Here is a 23,444-nt window from a genome sequence, read left to right as displayed (position 1 = left end):
ACTAGAGAGGTGCCATTTTGTTTCTATGGTAACCATAAACACTAGATGCCTGTAGTTTTCTTCAGTACTTTAGAAACAAATCAAACGTTGTTACCTAGAGTGAATGCTTAGAAATTTGAGTGCTATGAACTAACATAAGCAAGGACATGAGTTTTATTACTTGAAAACTTAAAAAGGGGGTTCAGGGATGCTAAATTAAATTTTTTTTTTAGGCAATTGGGGTTAAGTGACTTGCCTAGGGTCACACAGCTAGTAAGTGTGTCAAGTGTTTGGTCTGAGGCTGGATTTGAACTCAGGTACTCCTGACTTCAGGGCCATGCTCTATCCACTGGGCCACCTAACTGCTCCCTCGAATTAAAATTTTCGCTGCTATCAAAATAGCATCCAGGGTAGTATCTTCTAATAAGAAAAAAGTAAGAAAAATATATTCAGTACACTTAAATATTATGCACAATATGTAAGGAGTATTTGTGAAAACTCTGAAAAAAATAATAAATACAAGGTAGACTACTATTTTTTTATTTTTCTGCATCTTAAAAAAGTCAGCTATTATGCTCAGGACCAATATCTTTTCCTTTTATGCTTGTTCCTTTTATGTGCTTTCAGATGGAAATTATAATAATGATAACATATGGTGCATGTTTATGTAGTACTTCACAAAGCTATGAGGTAGGCTGTTCAATAATGATTTCCCCCATTTTACACTACGGAGCTAAGGCTAAGAGAGATTTAAGAAGCCATTTATTTTGCTAGACATCACAAATAATGCTCAGTGCTTTCGTATCAATTCTGCACAAGTAATATTTGCCTAGGCAAGGCGGAAGGGGGAAATATTTCACTTCACAGATCACTAATAGCTAGGGCAGAAGAACAATGACTGGAAAAGCATAGGTCCAACAGGAAGAGTTTTGTCTTCATTTTCAGCCACTCTGCTCACGTTTTTGAGCTGCAAGGTAGCACCATCCTCCAGTCTAATCCTCTTATTTTACAAACGAAGATACTGCGTCTCCTAGAAAATTAACCTCAGGGTCATCACTGAAAAGTAGATCCCCTAATTCTTAGCATTATGCTTTTGCTTCTCTGCTACTCTGGCTGAAGTCCCTTCACTATAACCAGAGTTACAGAAGGTGTTTTGGGGGATTGTGTAAAATAAAATGTGATCCTACTAGACATGCTTTAATATGTGCCTCCGTTTTATCACCTCCAGGTGCATATTTCATAAAGGTTCAGGATATGAAAAGCAGTGTTTGAACCACATGGCCATTGTATGTGACCTCCCTGTTAGCTAGCATCTCCTTACTTGAATCAGAATATGTAAGAATTAGAAAAGGACATTAGAGGTGACCTAGACCAAAATCTTCATTTTATAAATGAGAAGATCAGTTCCAGATTTTCCCCAAGTCGCACAGATAAATTCCCCCAAGGTGGAACTTGGAGCTCAGGTTTTCTATTTCCCACCTCTGCTTGGACCACCGTATCACAATGCCTCCCCTTATCCCATTGTTTGTGAGAGAACATCATGACCAAATGAAAGAGAAGAATTTTAGAGCCTGACTTATTATTCCAAAATCTGCAATAGTGGGAAATAAATTCTAGAAAGATGACTGACATTTGCCGTATTATTTCTAAATGAAATCACTTGTCAGTGATCTGTTTTGGAAATTGGTCCTATTATTGGTTTCACTAGCACTCCTTAGAAGGAATGCTTTGTCCAGAGCCAGAGCTTAGTGGAATAGAGAGAGAAACAGGGAGAAAGAGTGGGGCATTTCTCTTTGTCTTGTCAGACCCCTTAAACCCTTAAATGGGTAGAGACCTCTAAATTTGGTTTTGGTAACACCTGCTTTAGAATTTGGGAGAAAAAGACTAAGCAAACAGATTTCTTCGAGTCCTTTGTTTAATCCCACCCTTTCCCCAGGGACTACCACTCTGTGTTAATAAATGCTGCTCTCAGGGACTTTTCTCCTGATAGCTGATTTTCTCTATGAAAAATATCATCCTTATTTTCTACTTATTGATTCCTTTATGTGAATCGATTCTATTCTTTCCCATGTTTTTGCCTAAGAATTTGTGGCTGTTAGCATTTTTTTTTTAGGTTGGTATGAAGCTGTATTTTATTTGGGGACCTCTTCATTGTCTGGTTTTGAACTAGAAAGGCCCTGGGGATATGCTTTCTTTCCTAAACAGCCTTTCAGGTTTCTGGTACGTTTGGCATTTTTCCCTTTTCAGATAGATACAGACAGCACAAGATGTTTTGATCTTTGCAGCAAACCTTGTAGTGACTGAAATGAATCTCTCCTTTGTTGGAGCACTTGGCTTGTTCCTGTCGTAGTTCCTGGCCACCCTTTGGAAGCTGACAAGAGTCCAAAGGGCAGTCCGTCCAGGACAAGAGCTTTAATCTTCCACTACCATTTTGTTGTTCATCTTCCATTTATTAGCAGCCTGAATTGAAAATTGGAGCAGCGTGTGGTCTGGACCTTGTTATTTTGAGGGCTGAAGCAGTGCCAGGCAAAGTGCTTTTTGACTAGAAGAATCTGAGTAACAATAATAATGTCACAGCTTTAGCCTTGAATCGAGTTGGCATTTTGCTAGACGCAAGGCCCAGAAGTGGTTTTGCTTTCTAAAGCATGGGAGTATTTATAGGTTCTGTCTCTGGGTGAAGTGATTTCATTTTCAAATTGCATTATCATTCCAATGTCATTATAGTAGCTACCCAGATCTAGCAATTTGGGTTAATGTTGAACCAAAGTATTGCAGATTGCAGATTTGATCAAACTTTCATATCTCATTCTCGTAATAAGTATTTGATGCTTAACATATTGAAATACAGTCATCAACATAATAAATAATGCAAGTTCACAGGCCTCAGGTTAAGAACATTTTTTCTAAAACAGGGAACATTTTTTCTGATACATAGGGATTTAGCTGGAAGGAACCTTAAGAGTAAGATGTTTTTTTTTAACCAGGCCTATGATTCATTGCAGTAGAATATCATTGCAACAGGAAATCTCACTGCTGATGTAGACTGTCACCCGTTCTGCAGCTTAGACCTTGGGAGCTGCTAGAGGCACTGAGGAGAAGTTAAAGTGACTTTTACCAGGGTCTGACAGAGATGGGGCTCAAACCCAGTCAGATCTCCCTGATTCTGAGGCTATTACATGTCCCAACCTAATTTAGGATTAAAAATAAAGGCAAAACATCCAGTTTCTGGATCTTTAGAAACGAGGAATTATTTCAGCATAATTGTCCATTCTCATGGACAGATAAGCTGGGTTTAATATGTAGATTTCAATAGAAATTCCTTGACTTTTGAAATTAGTCCATTTCTATCCTGAGGATAATATGAATTGTAAGCCACAAGCTTGTCTTTTGGAGAGAACTGCGTGGCAGAGCAGCTTGCAAAATCAGCTTTAATAGTTAAATTCAGTAGACGAGTGATTCCTTAATGTATATTGTTACAATCTATTCTTGTTAGTTTATAATTACTGTAAATAATCAAACAAGTGCATTTGGTCCTTCTTCCACAGCCCAAAGTTCTCAAAGGGTGGGCTTGTGGTTGAAATTCTTATTTACACACCCACCAGTGCTCTTCACATCTTTTTTTTCTGGCCACATAGAAGAAAAGTTTTGAAGCAGATTAAGGGAAGACTAGTATGTTTACTCTCATTTGTCTACATAGAGGTTTTTTTGAATTGTTCCTGGATAAAACTGGAAATTTGGCGGTAGGGTTTATATTCCCAAGTTTACCATGAACTTATCAGGTTACTTGTCACCATCTCTTTTGTCTCTCTCTTCCTCATTTGCAAATGAAAGTGATATTCCTTGGTCTTTGCTTGATTTCCAGAGTTAGGAGATTTTGAGCCACCTAGAGATGACAATTGAACGTGGATTTCTTATTAGGCACTTCAGAACCCTAGTTCTGATTTTCTCTCCCAGTGTGTTTTTGTGTTGCCTTTAAGGTCAGAATACGGACTTAGTATATCGAAGGATGAATGCTGATAGTCCATGAGATACTTTGGAAGATGCCTATCAGCTAATATTTATTGGGTCTCCATTAGCCAAATTAGCACTGTAAAGATGCATAGGTCTCAATCAAGAATTTAAGTAGTTGCTCATTAATTCCTTTTAGGAAAGGATTTAGATCACTCTGGTACTTTTAACTTATTGTTGGATTTGCATATCACTTGATTTTTTTTTGATAATATATTACCCATTAAACCCCCAGACTTCCATGTCTAATTCCTGTGGTTTTCTGATTTCTATGCCCATTAAATCATCTGTCATATGAATAACAGTATGAATGACTTGCCCTTCTCTAGGTTTTCCAGAATTTTGAGAACTTTAATCAATCTTTATATTGATTATATATTATACATAATATAATTATATTGATTATAAACATATAAGATTTATATCTTAACCCCTTTGAACATAAATAAGATAATTAGTATTTTGGCATTCCTGTATTTTCCCTATCTTTGACCTTCACAATACATGACATTTCAGACTTCCTGTAGTCTTTGATTATCTTTTTAGGCCATATAATATAAATTTATCTCTCAAGTTGCACATTTTAAGTAATATACTTGGTAGAAGGTAATAGTAATACCTTGTTCTAGCTCCAGACAGTGTTCTGAGCGAGAATTGTTCATAAATGACTTTCGAATTCATCAGCTATAAGGAAACAGGCTAGTTTTTAGCCATCACCATAAAATCTTTTCTTTTAAAAAAATGCCATTTTTCCAAACCCCAGACCAGGCTATTTTATTTAATATAATATCAAATTAGTGTCACTGAAGAGAGGGAACCGTTTTTATTCAAGCAAGGGATCCTCGTATCTTGTGAAAAATGAAAGTCAACAGTAACAGCCACATTGTGTGATGACTAATATTGATAGCCTTAACCCTTCTCAGCAATACAAGGATCTAAGACATCTCCAAAGGCCTTATGTTGGAAAATGCTGTCTACATCCAAAGAAAGAACTATGGAGTTTGAATGCAGATCGAAACATACTATTTGCTGTTTTTTTTCTTCTGTTGTGTTTTGTTTCCTCTTTCTGGTGGTTCTTCCTGTTGGTTCTAATTCTTACTTACAACATCACTAATGTGAAAATATGTTTAATAGGAATGTATGTATATAGCCTATATCAGATTGTGCGCTGTCTGGGGGAGGGAGGTGGGAAAGCAGGGGGAGAAAAATTTAAAACTCAAAAGCTTATGGAAGTGATTGTTGAAAAATCAAAATAAATTAATTTAAAAAAATGAAAGTCAAGATCACTTGTTAAGCATTTGATTGACTGCTCTTGTTTCATTTCTTTTAGAATATTGCTGAAGAGCCACTCCAACCACCGGAGCTGAATTCAGATGAGGCCACCATGACCCAGCCGTGTGTGCCTGATTCTCACTTGGCAGAACTTCAAGACAAAGTTGAGCAAACAGAAGCTGCCAACAAGGTATGGCTTCCTCTGTGGCAAGCTCGGGTTGTCAGTCACAGAAGGCCAATAAAAGTTTGCTACCTGTGAAGCCCAAGTATGCTTGTCAGGGTCTACCAAGCATTCCCACAAAATCTCCCCCAATAGTGTTCAGCTTTTCTTCTAGGGAATGCTTCCCTTGACCTAATTATTTTGTTTTCATCTGTATTTCTCATGAGAATTATAGTTCGTCCACAATTAAGGTGTATGCTTAGGACTAACATTGAACCTGAAACTTGGGGGGTTCTTCACCACCTTTTAGAGAAGGGAGGTACCCTCCCATTTCTCTCGTTTGCTTCTGCTGATTCACTTAAGGGTTTAATGAGTGCTATCCATAGAGAAGTAACAGGGGGCTAGGCCCTGGTTTGTGTTTCCTAGAGTCTCAGTGGCAGCCAGGGATTTGGGAGGAGGGATTTTGTGGCAGATGGCATGGAAAGACTTGTCCTGATCATCAAACCTGTCTTCTTTGCCAAGTATAGATTCTACAAGAGAAACTGAATGAAATGAGCTGTGAACTAAAATCTGCCCAGGAAGCATCACAGAGGCAGGATTGTACAATTCAGAACCTCAGTCAGTCCTTGAAGAACAGGGAGAGTGAGGTAAGATGTTCCCTGAGGAATGGTCAGCACTTCCTTCGGCATCGATCTGGTTGTGTTTTTTCAGGGGCTCATTACAGAATACAGCTCAGGCTGCTGTTCCAGAATCGCCATTCTGCAGTGTGGGACTAGCCTCCCTAACCAGCCTTTTCTCATTCTGTCACCCACCAAGTACTCTGCTTTTTACTCACACCGTCCTCTCCTTACTCCCCCTTTGCCTCTGGAATTCCTTCCTGTCATTGAAAACTCAACTGAATGCCACATTCACCAGGTCTTCCTTGAGCCACCCTAATTAATAACAACTCCCTCCCGTTCTTACTCCCAGACCTCACATCATGCATCTCTGATAGGCTCATCTGATATTCTGTACTGTTGATATCTGTGTATGGCTCGGTTTGGCTTCTGAAGGCCTTCATAACCTGGCTCCTTCCTACCTTTCCAGTCTTCTTACGTATTACTTCCCAACACGTACTTTTTGATCCACCGACACTGGGCTCCTGGCTGTTTCTTACATAAGAAGCTCCATTTCCAGACTTGAGCTATTTTCTCCATACCTGGAATAACATCCCTCTTCATCTTTTCCTCTGGGCTTCCCTGGCTTTCTTCAAATCCCAGCCAAAACCCCATCTTTTACAGGGAAGATGTAGAAGTCTGTCTCAATCCTCCTTAATTTAGGTCTTTTCCCTCTGTTGATTATTTCCAATTTATCCTGTCCATAGCTTGTTTGTACATCGTCTTTCGCATTTGTCTCCCCATAGTGGCCTGTGGGCTCCCTGAGAGCAGGCTTGGGCATTTAGCCCTTAGTGAAGTGTTTGGCATACAGTAGGTACTTAATAAATGCCAGTTGACTGAGTAACTGACTGTTTATTTGCCATTTCCTTTACTAGGCTATAAGCTCTATGAGGACAGGCTTTCTGTCTTACCAAAGCTTTTATCCTTCAACATTTACCATAGTTCTGTGTGACATAGGTATTTACTATTCATCAGTTCCATCGAAGTAGGAAAATATTTTCCTTCTATGATGGTAGAAACTGATTTTTTTTTGATAGCATGACATAGATTTGTTCACTGTTCACCTGTGGTCAGGGAGGCAGTGAGCTTCGTGTTTAGCCTGCTCCTCTATAATCTTTCAGACTGAAGAGCTATACCAAGTGATCGAAGGTCAGAACGACACAATGACCAAGCTGCGGGACATGCTGCACCGAAGCCAGCTCGGACAACTGCAGGTAAGTGGGCGCTGTCCAGGGCTTAGCAGCCCCACTTTCGTTTTCTTGGTTTTATACTCAGCTGTGGGCTCAGCCCCCATTGTTGGACACTTTCCTTCCTCTTCTCAGCCCCCAGAAGGCGGGTCCCCAGCCCAGCAGCAGCTGGCCCTGCTTGAGCTCCAGAATGCCTTATTCTGCAGCCAGCTGGAGGTACAGAAGTTTCAGAGGGCAACCCGACGGAAGGAACGGCTCCTGGAGGATGCCAAGCGGAACCTTCAATTCATGGAGGCTGCAGCTCAGGGGCTGGAACAGCAGACGGAAGCGGCACAGACCCACAATCAGGTAAATCATTAATCCATCTGGGGCAGCAGGAATTGACTTTACCCTCAACCTCCACTTCTTAGCATCAGGGTTTGCTTTACTTATGCTTTAGAAGCACCTTTGACCCATTGGCCTTATCTCAGTAATTCAGCAAAGCCCTTATTTGACATTCCGTAACTAGAACCAACCAGATGACGGACTTCTTGCTTGGAAAGGGTCTTTGGCATGCTGCTCCTCTAAGAATCTGCTGCCCATTTTAATTTGAAATCAAAATGCACCTTCTAGCCTGCAGCTGTTTCCTTGAGGATCTTAATCCAAATTAAGTTTTGAAGGTGGAACATTTTGAAGATTTCTGTTGTGCTTTAAGTCTGGAAAATACTTATTTGAGCCCTGAAGGAGGTCACCAGACATTGAGAAATGTCAACTCTGAAGAGTCTGTTAAAGCCAGAGTTTGGAGTTGGGGAGACTTCTTACTTTTTCCTTAGTTCCTTAAAGAAATTGTTTTCTTGACCAGGTTTCATCAGGTGTCTTACTCTGTCTTACCAAAGCTTTTATCCTTCAACAGTCTATGTGAGAATATTGTTTAAAGTTTTAGATGGTCTGACCTAAGGAAAAATGAGTTACAGTCTTTAGCAGCTCTCTAGGAGAGTAGGCAGTGAAAGTAGCCAAATATCCCCAGGCTTCTGAGCATGAAAACCAGGTGCTTTGACTGGTGACAGAGACGTTTTGTTGCTAAACATAAGTTTTTGAGCTTGCTGGCATGGTTCGCTTCTTCCCTCCTCCTTGCCTGAGGAGCGAATCTTAATGAAGAGATAGATCCCTGTTACCTCAGACATCATTAGCACCATCATATCATCATTTCTGCTGGCGTTGTTTCAAGATGGGTGCTTCCTGCTCTCTGCTTAGCTGCTTCCATCCAGTGGGGTTTATGCCAGGAAAGCCATCTTCTTCCTATAGGCTACACTTGAGCCAAGTTAAATGGCCTGTGCTTCCCCACCTCTGTGCCTTCCTCATACTGTCCTCTGTGCCTAGAGTGCTGGGTTTTTTTGTTTGTTTGTTTGTTTGTTTTTGTGAGGCAGTTGGGGTTAAGTGACTTGCCCAAAGTCACACAGCTGTTGAGTGTTACATGTCTGGTCTGAGGCCAGATCTAGAATGCTGTTTTGCCCGATATTTGTCTATTGACAGCCTGTCCATCCTTTGGGGACGAGCTCAAAGGCCACTTCCCCCTGGAAGCAGTCTCTTCCTTTCCCTCCCTTTTTTCCAGCTTCCTCTTCTCAACTCCCATGATATTCTGTATCTTTATTATGCAGCTGTCATTTTGCATTATAGTACTGCTTTGATTTAAAGTCATTTGTGTACATCTTGTGTCATCTAATTGATTGTAAGCTCTTTGGGGGTAGGTGATGCAGTGGATAGAGGGTTAGGCTTGGGGTCGGGAAGACCAGAGTCCAAATCTAGCCTCAGACACTTATAGCTGTGGGACCATGAGTCCATCACTTGACCTCTGTCTACCTCAATTTCCTCATCTGTAAAATGGGAATAATAATAGCCCCTCCCTCCAGGGTTGTTAGGATTAAATGCACGTAGTAGGTGCTAAATAAATACTAATGCTATTATTACCTTTGCATCTCCTTTGGTGCTTAGTATACTGCCCTGCACATACAAGACATTTAATAGGTGTTTATTCATTTGAAAGCTTACACTTTTATTCATGATGGAAAATGCTATCCACATCCAGAGAAAGAACTATGAAGTCTGAATGCAGATCGAAGCATACTATTTTTACTTTTTTTGTTTTTTTCTTTCTTGTGGTTTTCCCCTTTTATTCTGATTCTTCTTTCACAACATGACTAATTGGAAATATGTTTAACATGATTGTGAATGTATAACCTTTATCAAATTGCTTGCTGTCTTAGGGAAGAGAGAGAGGAGGGAGGGGAGGGAGGACGGGAGAAAAATTTGGAACTCAAAATCTTATAAAAATGAATGTAAAAATGGGGCGATAAATATTTCAAAAAGAACAAAAAAGAATGCTTACCCTTTTAAGCAGCCAACCTGCACTAGGGAAGTGAAGGCAGAAGATTTTGCTGATAAAGGTTGTGTGTTTTATTTCAGGAATTGCGAAGTACCCTGCAGCAACTCCAGGAAGATTTGCGCAGTAAGAACCAGCAGCTTCAGATGCTGGAGGGCACGAGGTGCCGTGAGACTCAAGCCCAAGAGCAGAGCATTCAGCGTCTGAACTACAGCCTGCGTCAGAAAGACCAGCTTCTGCAGGTGGGCTGGTGCAATGGGCGTTCCCTTGGGTGGGAGACTTGCAAATTCCTTTTACTGATCGAGGTGACTTCAGATTACAGATAATTGTCAACCAGATCAGAGTTCTTGTTGTATCCAGAACTCTGAATTGGGCCCTGGGGGGATAATATCTGTGAAACAGAAGGTGTGGGTCCCACCCTTGAGATTCCCAGGTGTCTGCAGAAACCCAAGAATACAGGCCTGGAGAATTCTTAGGAAGACTTACACAGCCCTCAGTATTGGTCACCAGATCTATGATTACCTTGACAATGAACTGTAGGGAGCTCTCCCGGGACAGAGAGGGAGTAGCTTGACCCAGACACTCACCGTAGGCAGTTGCCTCAGTCATTGGGAGTCTCTGTAACTTGCCCAGGATCACGTGACCAGGATGCATCAGAGCCAGGACTAGAACCCAGGTCTACCTGAGGGAGAGGCCGGCCCTGTAGCCACTATGCCCCAGTGCATCTCCCAAATACATATAATAATTATAGGAATTGAACAGTTAAAGGAAAATTCCGTAACACATCTGTATCCTTAGGTTGAAGCAGTGAAATTACCTAGGCTTTATAAAAAAAAAAATTCAGTTTCCATATTGGGGAGTCCCAGGTAAATATGGGTAGAGTGGAAATCACCCTTGAGAATAGAATCCCCCAAGCCATGCAACACGAGGAACTTTATACTTCAGGTTCATGGGAAGCAGAGGCCCCAGGAGCTCTTCTGGACTACAGGGAGCTCAGCAGGACCTGCTCAAACAAACTGGTGGTTCAGGAGTATGAGAAATGGACCTGGGTGTGCTCCTTTTGGCTTCCGTAGAGGAGGTTCTGACCATGCAGGGCCATCCCACTTTCGTCATGCCTGCTTATTATCTTTCTGTTCCACTCTTGGGTTTACCCCCTCCGGCCTTGTGGGGCCCAAGTTAGGTGTAAGAGGGCTTAACAGCTCCGGCCTTTGTGATCCCATCCTTCTGTCAGCAGGTCGGCTTCCTTAGGCTTCTGGGCCTCAGAGAGATTTGGTGGCTTTATTGCTAAGGAATAGGGAGAAGGAAAGACAAGCCACTTTGAAATGCACCTCCTTGCAAAGGCTGAAGATTTGCTGTGTAACCTCAATCACTGTGCTATCTTTGACATTGTATAACTATGGGAAATTCTTTCTGGGTCTCACTAGGAATACCGAGAACTCATGCAATATCAGAACAACTCAGAGAAAAGCCTTGAGGCAAATGAAATGATGCTTGAGAAACTTCGACATCGCATCCAAGACAGAGATGTTGCTTTAGAGGTAAATCAAATATAATTCTGCTCCACTTACGAGAAAGGCCATGATAATGAACTTCCTATCTATTGTGTATAAGGGCTTTACATTGGGAGATGTAGAATTAAGAATGTTCTCTGTTGAAAGAACTGATATTATTTTCACTTTTTTTTCTTATTTTTTCCCTTTTGTTCTGTTTCTTCTTTTACAACATGACTAATGTGGAAATGTGTTTTACATGAAGAAAAAAGAAAAAGAATGTTCTCTGTTCCTCACTTTAAATTGTCCTGGAACATGTGGCCATTTGGGCACCTATTCTTATGGAGGCCCAGGATTTTTTCCTAAAACCTCCCACTTTTACATCATTATTAAATTAAATAAAATTTGTAAAACACTTAACACAGTACTTGGCACATAATAGGACTTAACAAATGCTAATACTCTTCCCTACCATTTCCTGGCAGCGGGCCATTGATGAGAAGTTTTGTGCCTTAGAAGAAAAGGAAAAAGAACTACATCAACTTCATCTTGCTGTGAGAGAGCGAGATCATGATTTAGAGAGACTCCGCTGTGTCCTGTCTTCCAATGAAGCCACCATTCAGGTGGGTACCACGCCCAGTCGCTTCCTAATGTGTTTCCCTCCTGCTAGAATGAAGTCCTGTTCCTTGCCTCCACTTTTCAGAATCAAAGCACTAGCCTTATCAGTTTCCCATACAGATGAAGAACAAGGCAGTAGTCCCTTGTTTTCTTCTGGGAGGAGCAGACACCATGCTCTTCTGATGGCATGTTGTGATATGTGAGGTGTTCGTAATCTGCCGGTCTTTAGTGGGCTCTTTCTCCCAGACTGACCTAAATTGGTATTTGAGGCTTTTAATCTTTCAACTGCTTCTTAAAAGACTCGCCATCCTTTCAAGTTCCAGTCCACTTTCCTTCTAAAACCCTGGCCCCACAATACCTACAATTTATGTTTTCAGAATCTTAGTCATCAGGGTTGAGAATTTCTTTTTTGTTTGTTTGTTTGTTTGTTTGTTTTTGGTGAGGCAATCGGGGTTAAATGACTTGCCCAGGGTCACACAGCTAGTAAGTATCAAGTGCTCGAGGCCAGATTTAAACTCAGATCCTCCTGCCTGCAAGGCTGAAGCTTGGTGCACTGTGCCACCTCGCTGCCCCAGGGTTGAGAATTTCTAACAACATGAGGTCATGTGGCATTGCTGGGTTAGATGCTGAATTTTCCCCTTGAGAAGTGGTATGAAAAGTTGAACCCACCCTCCACAGGACAAGTTGAGCTTTGCTTACAGTACATAAAGAAGAAACCTAAGCTACATTTTTGTTTGTGTTGTTGAGAATGGCTCCTTAACCCCCCAGCTTTCATTCCTCTCTTTGTGGGCGCAGAGCATGGAAAGTCTCCTGCAGGCTAAAAGCTTGGAGCTGGAGCAGCTTTCGGTCACCTGCCGGAACCTCCAGTGGTTGGAAGAAGAAGTGAAGCAGAAATTCGGCCGCTGGCAGCAGGAGCACGAGGGCATCGTCCAGCAGCTGCAGACGTCTCTGCATGACAGGAACAAGGAAGTGGAGGCAAGGCTTGGTTCCTGCCAGGGGCTGTTAGGACATCCTGTGAGGTCTGGCAGTGTGTGCACCGTTTTTTGGTTTCTCCCTGTGTTGCTGAATGACTGAACATGTTATTGTGCCCGCCTTCCTTCCTTCTCTCTGGAATGGGGGGGGGGGAATAGTTACCTACTTTACAGGAGCAACATGAGAACTGATGAGATCTCTATTTTGCATGTTGCTGCTAGAGAAAAGAAACATACACACACGTATCAGGTTATTGGTTGGGCATACTGTACCATACCCTTTTTTCTTTCTTTAAAACAACTTTTGCTCTCTCTTGGAGGCTCTGGAGCAAAAAAATTATTATTTTCTACTAACTCCAAGTAAGTCATTGTTAGCCCTTAGCAAGCAATCACTATTTCCCAGACTGATCTGTGAATTGTCATTCTAAACATTCTTGTTGTATAATTCAATGTATAATCTTCCTAATTCAAGCGGCCAGTGATTTCTGAATCTCTCCCACAGGCCAGAGATTGACAGACCTTTGTAGTCAACAGCCGTAGGGTGGCATAGATGAAGGAAGACACCGCCACTCCCTCTCCTTTTCAAAATATCTTCTCTGTCTTTCCCTTCAGGATCTTAGTGCAACATTGCTTTGCAAGCTAGGACCAGGGCAGAGTGAAGTTGCCGAAGAGTTGTGTCTACGCCTGCAGCGGAAAGAAAGGCTGCTGCAGGAACTTCTGAGTGACCGAAATAAGCAGGCTCTGGAGCACGAGATGGAGATTCAGGACCTGCTCCAGTCTGTGAGCGCCAGGAAGAGGGAGAGCCAGGTGAGGACTGGTCCAGGTTCAAAAGACATTCCCTCAGTCGTGGAGAACTCCATTATCTTCAAATAGGAAATAGCTCAACGTGGTTATAGGACATTTGTATACCTACCTACTCATTTATTTTACCCTGACAAACGGTGTTTTCTTCCCTAGAGAGGCGTTAATAATTTCTATGTGATCATAAAATAAAAGAATTGAGATTCTTCATTTTGAGATGATGAAAGCAAAGGAAGCAATTGAAAGTTTCTCTAGAGATCGTATTGAGACACAGGAAGGTTATAATCGTATGCCAACAGTGATTATCCAGATCCCCAAATAACCCAAACATCAGCCTCCAGTGTTAGGGTGACATGCCTCCTCCCCTCTCTTAGAGTCCCTCAGATGATCTCAGGTTCCTATCAGAACAAGAAAAGAAAAGAAGAGTCCCACAGAGACTGCCTGCTATAACCTAGGACTGAAACATTGAGTGCAGCCTGTTGACTTTCTGTTAGCTTACAAATTGAGTAATTCTAGTTATAGTTTAAAAAGTTATTTCTTATTTATTTTGACGTTTCCCTCTTTGCCAGATATATTCCTTTCCCTGACCCCTCCATTGTGAACCGTTAATTTTTTTAAAAAAGGAAAAAACCCCCCAACAAAACTAACCAATAGATCAGCCAAGTGTGAGAGCGTATGTGCTGTTCCACACCCCTTGTCCTCCACCTTTGCAAGGAAGAGAGAGAGGCCTTTTTCTCATTTCTTCTCCAGGGTGTTGATCATTATAATTTAATTTCTTCTTGATGCTGCTAGAAAGTAAAAACCACGTCTGGGGTTCACTCAGACCAGAAGCGGAGCTCAGGCTTTCGCCTTTGCACCATTAGCAGCCATGGTGACCTGAAGCAGTGAGAACGCCCCTGGCCTCGGTCGTCTTGTGCTTGTTGGGTTCTCCTGATCGTTTGGTCTGATGGTTGATTTCATCTGGACAGCCCTAGAACAAGGAAACCTGTGTCAGCTTAACTGTAAGGAGAGTGACAATCATCTCAACAGGAAACAAATAGTTCTAACAGGAAGGAGGCGTCTCTGTACTCTTTTCTCCAACGCTTGTATTTTCAGCTTGCCCAGGTTCCAATGGCAAGGAAGGGCCCCCCTTAGCTTCCCTTTTTAAACTGAGATAAGCATTCCCAGCCTGTTGGACAAGTTCATCCTTCCAAGCAGGGGTCCCTCAAGGCCTCGTCAGCTTGCCATAGAACCAGTGAGACACGATTCCAATCTCCATGTCTGGATTCTCTTTCTAATCGTCCCTTGTTGTTTATTTCCTTTGTCAGCTTGCTTTGGGGAAGATGGCACAAGCCTTGATGGAAAGGAGCGCCGAGGTGCAGACCTTGCGCCAGCACATCAGAGGGAAGAACCTGGTAATGTTCCCTCCACACAGGGTTGTTTATTGCGGGATCAAATGGGATGATGTATGTAGAGCGCTTTGCCAGCCCAAAGCATGATGGGACCCTGAGGTCTATCATGTTGTTATGTCACAGGGGTTCAGCACAGACCAGCCAGCTGAAGCTGCCACATTCATTGGCTGCCATCATGAGGAGCGACCTATCCAGGTAAGACTCGTGATGCTGCATGCCATGAGGATGACATTTCAGTTTTTCATTGGGTCCCGTTTATTCCTGAATCGTGCTCTCAAGGATAATGGTACTCTGATCTTAGATTATGACAAGTGCTTATGGCTTTTCAAGGTTTAGACCTTAGATTTTTCCTGCTAATACCCTTTCATATGGAGGATTTCATAGATACTAAATGTTCCCCAAATTCCCTTTCCTTAATTTAGGAATCAATGCAAGGAAATGTCAAAGATGAACTTACTTTAGTGACTGCTAAAGGCAATGCCAGCGCATCCAGGCCTCAGTCAGGCAAGTATCACACCTATCATAACATCTTTCCTAGAACTATGTTAGCACGTCTGGCAAGGCCGTTCACTTCTTCAGTCACCCAAATGGTAAGAATGATGCTGGATGGGAGAGGGGAACAACCTCAAGTGGGGTGTTCTGTGCAGAACCAGCCTCAGGGGCAATAATCCCAGGAGGGCTACTGCCTTTGGAACAGCCTTCCTGCCCGGGGAGATCCAGGCTGTGATTCAGGGAAGCAGCTCACAGCGGGGAAAGAGGCCAGACTGCTTCTCACGCCTCCTGAGTCTTCTGTTTTGTGACTTACTTTCAAGACAGTATTTGATAATCATTTTAACTTTATTTCTCCTGTATTTAAATTTATGAGGAAGAGAGAGCTGGAGAGCAAGTCACTTGTTTCAGGCTGTACCCCCAAGGTATCAAGCCTCTAAGTCTCAAAGCCTGCTGGGGACAGCTTTGATCCTGTGCAAAGAGAGAGCAGAGATTTTTATTGGATGTTCAGTATATCCTATAGGCCGGGCACTTTTTTTATAGAGAGAAAAGTTGTAAATACGAAGCCACTTTTCAAGGATGAAGCCCAGTAAGTTCCAGAACCAGAAAATTGCCCTGTCGTGTGATATAGTATAGTGACAAGGCAGGTTACGGGTTTGGCATAACAGGGCATGGTTTCACATTATTGAGGAGGCCAAAATTTTGTTTTTTGACAGTTTATAGTATCTTGCTGATATGTAATGTTTTATGATTGTTATACAAGTCATCAATCATAAAATGAATTATAAACCATACTGGGTTTTGTTACCTGTCTACCTCTAGAGTCCTAGAAAAAAAATTGTAAACTGCTGTCTCTGTATTACTTATTTGCAAGATGGGTGCGTGGACTATTAGAGATTGGTGGTTATTATAGGCTGCTAAACCCAGGAGTAAGCAGCAAGGGTCAGTTGTACTATGACAGGTTTCAGTAACGATTAAACCTCTGTGAGCATTCTGTGTTTATTTATAGGAAACACGGAGGCCTCTGTAGAGCTGGAAAAGGAACTGATTCATGCCAAAGAGGAACTTGAACTCCTAACAAGAAAAGAAAGAGAAGGGCGGGTGAGTCCTCGGCACAGGCTTCATTCCCAAGGTGTTTAGACCTGTTCTGGAACATCGGCCCCTTCAGTCGCAGTGTTCGGAGTTAGAGAAAAGGTCCTTTTTAGGGAAGAAAGGCCAACTGTGTTACCAACGCCATCAGGAGCCATTTCTTTTTACACAGTTGGAATCATTAAAATTGCTCATGCTAATTGTTTCAAATATAAATCATTGTAAAGTAAAAAAAATCACTTGCAGAAATGAGGGACTTTGCAGTTGTTCATCAGTTATGATGTTAATGCAGTAGAATTTAAAAATTGGAAATGTGGAGCATTAGAAATTAAATTATTTTGGATCTGTTTTCTTGGGACAGACACTTCTCCTTACTACTTCACACTTCCATTTCAGCAACTCAGCAGACACTAAGTTCTACAAGGGGAAACACACTCTGCCAGTGCCAGGGATACAAAGACAAAACCCCAGACCACTGAATGCCCTTATGCTGCTGCTTTTACGGGGAGACATCACACATAAAGAAAGAAGGAAATGGCAAATAATTTGAGGGGAGGGAGAGAGCGCTAACAGTCAGGGGTCAAGAAAAGCAGCTGCCAGCAGCAACCTGAGCTAAGCCTCGAAGGAAGCTCAGGATTTGAAAAGCAGGGGGAGGAGTGGGTATATTCTGGGTATGGGAGGCAGCCTGTACCAAGGGACAGAAACTAGAGGTGGCATGTTGAGATGTAGAGAATGAGGAGTAAGCAAGTTCGGCTGCAACCCACACTTTAGGAAGGGGAATGAGGCAAAGGTGGACTGGGGCCATATTGTGAAAGAATCTGGATGCCAGTTGGAGGAGTTTGCACGTTAGGTAGGTGGGCAGTGGGAAGCTGCTGAACATTTCTGAGCAGCATTGACTTGGTTGAACCTCTGTCTTAAAGAATATTATTTTGGCAGCTGGGGAGAGGTTGGGTTGGAGAGGAGAGAGCTTTTAGGCAGGGAGACCAATGAAGAGACTTGAGATGGCCCAGGCAAGACTCTGCTGAGACTCTGAACTGGGCTGTGAGTGGAGTGAAGAGGACAAATGCAGGAGGTTTGGAGTCAGCGTGACTCGGCAGCTGGGTGAGGATGAAGAAGAAGAGAGCGTCAGAGATAGTTGCCAGGTTACCACGTTAGTATCTGCCTCAACAGAATAGGGAGGTTTTGACAGATACTGGCATAGGGGGAAAGATCACGGTTCTATGTGGATTGTGTCATTTGAGACACTCTTAGAACATTCAGACAGAGGTGGCTGAAGTTTAGCAGAAAAATGAGAGGGTGATGTGTGAGGACCAGCACGTAAGCCAGCTCTTCCAGATAAGAGGATGCAGGGAGGGGAGTCGTGAAAAAGACCAAAAGGATAGTTGGGGTCCAGGGTGTGATGAGCTATAAACTGAAGAGTTTGTGTTTGATCCAAAGAGGCGCTGGAATGCGGAGGAGACCCGGGCAGACCTGTGCTTTAGGAGCTCTCTTTGGGGGCCGAGCTGAGCTGAGGATAGATCGGAATGGGGAGGAAGGTCAGGGTCTTACAGAGGTTACAGTCTGTCCATGTCTCCCACATCTGCTCCACAGAGTATCCAACAGGCCGGAGGCAAGTTAGAGTTCTGCTACTGTTTCAGTGCAACAGTCTGTCATTTGCATTTCTCTCTTCTGCTGTGTTACCTCGACCTGCCTCCTTTTCTGATCCCCAGTCTCTGATGTACTTTGTCACATCTTGTACATGTGCTATCGTTAGTCATTTGTGGCACCCTCTTTCACCCACCACATATAGCTTTCTATTGCCCATTGAGTCACCAATAATTCTGATTCTCTTGAGGTTATAGTTTTTATGATTAGCAATAATTTAATATCATTAGAAGAATATTTTATCAACGATGTGTTTCTGTGGCTGGGAAGATCTGGGGATCATTTAAAGCCCTACATAATTTTAAAATGCTATCCAGCTCACATTTTCTCTTCTGTTCTGGGCCCAACTTAGCTACATCATCTACCTACATCTGTGTGAACTATACACAAACTGTACACAGTGTTAGTCTAAGTCAATGAGCTACACATGTAAATTATGTGATAATCTGGGCAGTATGCATTTTTCATCCACTTGATTTTTCCTGGGTGAATTGCTGGGCTAAACTGTGTGTGTGTGTGTGTGTGTGTGTGTGTGTGTGTGTGTGTGTGTGTGTTTGTGTGAGTGAGAGAGTGATTGTCTGCGGTGAATACTGAGGGCACCCTCAGTTCCACAGCTTGATGTGGGTGATGTTGTGCTGACTGCAAACAGGAGCAAAGCAGCACCATTTCTGGGGAGTCACTGCTATGTCTGGTCTTTGCTGAGGACATTCTTTGTGATGTTGGCAAATATCTTTAGTGAACCCGTGTCTCTTGGCTTGGCTGTGGCAATAGTCAAACAAAATTATCCCCATGCCTGGATCTACCAGAGAATCTCGAATAACCTTAACGTATGTTTGAGACACGTGGTTAAGGAGAGTCTTGGAGATTTTTTTTGCCCCACCAAATCAAATGCACTAACACGGCAGAATCTGATGATTTAACACATGCTTTCCTATAGAAAATCACTTGCAGAGGCCTTCCTCTTTCTTGTGTTTTCATCAGAGATAAACATTATTATCTGGATAGACTGCTCTTATAGATTTTGTGGAGGTGAGAAAGTCATTAAGTTTCTTCTTCCTCACGTGGCACATTAGGTGCTGAAATCATAGAGTCTAGAGATGGGGCTTCTGCTGTTCTTAGGAGCTACATCTTTTCTCCTTCCCGAGCCTCAGTTTCCTCATCTGTAAAGTGAGGCATTTGGCCCTAGAATTACACCAAGGTCCCTTCCACCTCCAGCTGCTTCGTTGAGGCAACAGGAAACTGCTAGGGTCTGTTGTTCATTTTGTTCTACCAATTCCACAAACCATAAATTACTATATAAAATAAATAGTGCATGATGCAACAGAAGCTATGTAAGGCAAATTTTGGTTGTTTATTACTTGGTATATTTTTTAATTTCTTAAGAGCTTGTTTCCCTAGTAAAGAACCTGACTTTATGGAATGTTTTAGCTTTTCGTCGAAGTTGAACTAGTGCCCAGTTAGCTTTTAAGCCTTCAGCCTATACCTGTTCTTCTCATTTTTATCCCCTTTTTGGAGTTTGATAAAAGTATTTGCCAACAAATAATGTGGCCTCATGTCTGTGTGGATGTGAAGTATTTAGAGAATGTTGATGTCATTCATCATTACATTGTTGTAATCAAAGATGTTTTAACATCTGGCTGCTGTATTTGCTGAGTGTGGTTGAAGACCAGCAAACGAAATCATTTGAGGGTGACGCTACAGAGGACAGCTGATGTGGTGTGCCCCAAATGTCCAGAGTGCGTCATTAACTGATGATGTGACAGGAGATGAAAGGGAAGTGGTCTGGGGGAAGACGCTGACCTTAGTCTTCTGTTGTGATATTGTGTGGCCTCCCCACAGACTCTGGCCACTACGCCCGTAACACCAGCATGTTCTCTCTTACCAGATGGAACTCTCTGCTCTCCAATCCATGGTCGCTGTGCAGGCAGAAGAGCTGCAGGTTCAAGCTGCTGACATGGAGTCCCTGACCAGGAACATGCAAATCAAGGAAGACCTAATAAAGGTCTCTGCAGGCTCTTGAGTTGGGCCCAGGGCAATGAGAGTCCTGAATGTCCTTAGGGCAACCCCAGTCCATGCCATTGGTGGTACTTCTGTCATGTTGACACCAACCCTAATCTAGAGCTCTACTAATGATGTACTTACCAGGGATTGCGTCTGTTGAGTTTTCCTTTTAAATAGGGGGTTCCTGTTCTTTGGAGCCTCGCATCTCCATGTGGACAGGGAGGGGACTGTTTCAAGGGTGACATACTCTGTCATTCCCCCAGTTGACACAGTTTTTTGGTCACCAGGATCTTCAGATGCAGCTTGTGGACCCTGAAGACATCCCAGCTGTCCAGCGCCTGACCCAAGAAGTCTTGCTCCTTCGGGAAAAAGTAGCCTCAGCAGAATCCCAGGGTCAGGAAACAACCGAAAACCGCAGGCGTCAGGTAATGATTTCTCTTCTGATGTCACTTTAGGAAAAGATGTGATCTCGATGAATTGGGAAATAATCAGCTTGTGATGTTTTCATTTGGTAGCAGTGAAGAGATTTTGATCTATTTTCTACCTTGATTTATAGAAATTATGGTATCTTATTCTGAGATTAGGGAGCCCTGAATTTATTGGCCAAGAGAGAATAACAGTATGTTTTATTACTAGACTTCCTCATTTTTACCTGTAGACTACTAAGTGTTGCTGCTAAGTAGGTAGGGAGATATAATTATCTTTGCCAACTTGTATTTTCTACAAGAATTTTTTAAAAAAAATTTCTACTTTCTCTTTTATGGGTTTTTTCTTTCTAAGGTTTGGAGTATTTGGGAAAACATTACCTTTCCTACTCAACATGTAGGTTATATGTGTCTAGGATGTAGGGAGGTAAAGGGACCAGAAAACATCATGTAGGATTCCCTGATGGAATGAAAGATTTTGAAAGTCTGGAGAAGAGAAGACACGGAGAACATGCTAGCTGTGTTTAAGTATTTAGAGTGCTAACGTGCAGAAGAAGCATTGGCCTTAGCTCTGCTTGGCCCGGAGGTCAGAACCAGGAGCGGTGGAAATCAATGATAAAGAGGCGAACCATAGCTCAATATAAGGTAGCCCTTCCTGAGACTGAGAGCTGTCCAAAGGCTGAGAACTAAGGAGTTCTGTGTGACTGAATGTTTTCTCACGGATGCTGCTGCATAACCACTTTTCCCATTGAGGAAAAGACATTCCTGCCCAGTCAGTAAGGGGAATAGATGACCTTTGAGGTCCCTTCTGACTGAAATTCTGACTCTCCCCCGAGAAGAGAGACCTTCACTTCTATCCTTGCTTTTCTCTCAGCTGCTGCAGGTGATGGAGGGGCTGGTGGAGGAGCGAGGCCGGCTCAACGAAGCCCTCCAAGCAGAGAGACGGCTCTACAGCAGCCTGGTGGAGTTCCACACGCATCCGGGCGGGTAAGAAGACTTGAGACTGTTCTCTTGGGAATGTGCACAGAGGGCAAGTTCCATCTCTGTGTGCCTGGACGTGGACAAAGAAGGAAGGAGTGCCAGGGTTCCTTACTGTGGTCTCCTGGTCTGCCCCACGGAGACCCTGTTTATTGCAGTGAGACAGTAAAGTGCCATGTGGCTGAGCCCACGTTGAGCTTGTTGCTGAGGGGGCTTGCTCCTGGGCCTCCACAGGGTTCCTTCTTTATGTTTTGTCAATCTGCTTTAGTTTGCCCCCCTATTTTCTGTGCATTACACCACTTTTCCAGTTTTTATCTTCTCATTTTTCAGGAACTCCTAGTTAATTTCCTTTTAGTTTTTTTCTTCCTTTTCTACTTTCTTTGGCTAGAAGTAAAGATTCTGATAGGGATATTTAAGAGAAGAAAGACTGTACAATGAAAGTGGACCAAAAATGATGTGAAAACGTCTTTCTCTTAGTAGTACGTTACCCTTTGTTATCAGTGTTTGGAAGAAAATCTTTGAATCTTTAGTTTCTTTCTGTCAGTAACCTTCTCAGAACTTGGCTTAGTTACCTCAAAATTTCAAAACTCATGTAGGAAAAAGAAGTCATTAAAGAAAGACCCTCTCTGGTCATGGTTTTCTTTCAGATTGCAACTTGTTTTAGTAATCCACATAAGAAGATTCCTCCTTAGTATAATGGCTTGTTATGGAAGGAGAACATACAGTGGAAAATTGGAATTCTCTCAAGGCAATATGAGCTATGGTGAATTATGAGCAGAGAATTCTAGGAAACTCCTTTTCTGTGAATTTGGGCTAAAACTTGTGATCGGAGGAGTAGGTGCTGAAATAGGCCTAACAAAAGCCCAACAGTACACGCTGATGCCTGCAGCAGCAGCAGGGCTTTCCTGATGTCCTGGACAGCACTTAATGACTCCAGCTTCATTTGGAGTTATTTGGTCTCCTTCAAACCACTTTCTAATTCTTCTTCCTTTCTGTGTGGCATGTCCAACCAGCTCTGAGCAAGATCAGGCCCTGCAGGTGGAGTTGGAAGGAGCCCAGATGCTACGCGGCCGGCTGGAGGAAGCTCTTGGAAGAAGCCTGGAGCGCCTAAGCAGGCTGGAGACCCCAGCTGCCTTTGGAGGTGGGGAACGGGAGAGTGTGAGAGCTCACCACAAGCATGCCTTCTGAGCACTGGCGGGTCAGGCTGCAGCCCAGGATGGAAAACGGTGTTTGCACTAACAGAGAGAGAGGAGAGAGCCTTGTCTGACTTGGACAGAGATAACTGGTGATTTACTAACGTTAGAACTGTTGCAATGTAGAATCAACTCAGAAGCAAAACTCAATTCAATGCACCCGTGTTCTCTTTTGTATGTACCTTGCTCTAATCTTGTGGTGGAGGTAACCAAATGTATTGCACATTAATCCATTCCATTTTAGTTTATTCCCACCCATTTTCATTCCCTCTCTTTTAGTCCCTCCCCTTACTCCTCCATCCCCTCTGTGGGCCAAATAAAGTTTTTTTTTCACCCTTCACCCCAAACTATTTTAAATGTTCTACATCATGTCACAAATGCATGCGTGTGTATTATTATTATTTTTTTCCATCCAGAAGACTCTTGCTTTTGAAATGAGGACTGCTTTATGATCAGAACATAATTGCAAAAGAAACAGGTTGAGGGCCTATGAAGATGACTTTTTTGAAACAGCAGTAGCATCTTTTGCCGGGAAGAAATTTAAAATGGGGAGGGTGGCAGTGCAGGACTTGCCTTAGGGAATGGGAAAGGCACCATTTGTGAGGTGGGCTAAGGGCTATTGAGATATTAGTTCATTTTTGCTTTGCTACTCCTCCTTCAGGGCCGCCATGTAAACGTAGGTTAAGACTAGCTCAAAATCAAGCTTTGAATTCCTATTCACTGGTCCTCCTGG

At 42.7% G+C, this 23,444-nt stretch overlaps 1 protein-coding gene across 7 annotated transcripts in view; it reads left to right on the top strand.

Moving 5' to 3' along the window:
- The window catches only part of PDE4DIP (phosphodiesterase 4D interacting protein), a 279,980-nt gene that overhangs the window by 178,338 nt on the left and 78,198 nt on the right, over positions 1-23,444 (top strand). For all 7 annotated transcript variants that reach the window (XM_021003403.2, XM_021003385.2, XM_021003377.2 and 4 more), the window contains 17 exons: positions 5,318-5,449; positions 5,947-6,066; positions 7,197-7,289; positions 7,398-7,610; positions 9,705-9,863; positions 11,046-11,159; positions 11,597-11,734; positions 12,525-12,704; positions 13,313-13,507; positions 14,809-14,895; positions 15,016-15,087; positions 15,315-15,396; positions 16,391-16,482; positions 20,000-20,116; positions 20,403-20,540; positions 21,415-21,527; positions 22,532-22,659. In XM_021003403.2, coding sequence (XP_020859062.2) covers positions 5,318-5,449; positions 5,947-6,066; positions 7,197-7,289; positions 7,398-7,610; positions 9,705-9,863; positions 11,046-11,159; positions 11,597-11,734; positions 12,525-12,704; positions 13,313-13,507; positions 14,809-14,895; positions 15,016-15,087; positions 15,315-15,396; positions 16,391-16,482; positions 20,000-20,116; positions 20,403-20,540; positions 21,415-21,527; positions 22,532-22,659 — 2,173 coding nt within the window. The remainder of the gene's footprint in view (positions 1-5,317; positions 5,450-5,946; positions 6,067-7,196; positions 7,290-7,397; positions 7,611-9,704; positions 9,864-11,045; positions 11,160-11,596; positions 11,735-12,524; positions 12,705-13,312; positions 13,508-14,808; positions 14,896-15,015; positions 15,088-15,314; positions 15,397-16,390; positions 16,483-19,999; positions 20,117-20,402; positions 20,541-21,414; positions 21,528-22,531; positions 22,660-23,444) is intronic.

This window comes from Phascolarctos cinereus, unplaced genomic scaffold, assembly GCF_003287225.1.
Source record: "Phascolarctos cinereus isolate Bilbo 61053 unplaced genomic scaffold, phaCin_HiC Scaffold_5;HRSCAF=322, whole genome shotgun sequence".
NCBI lineage: Eukaryota > Metazoa > Chordata > Mammalia > Diprotodontia > Phascolarctidae > Phascolarctos > Phascolarctos cinereus.
The sequence above is the reverse complement of the archived record's forward strand: the minus strand, read 5'-3'. Positions and strand labels throughout refer to the sequence as shown.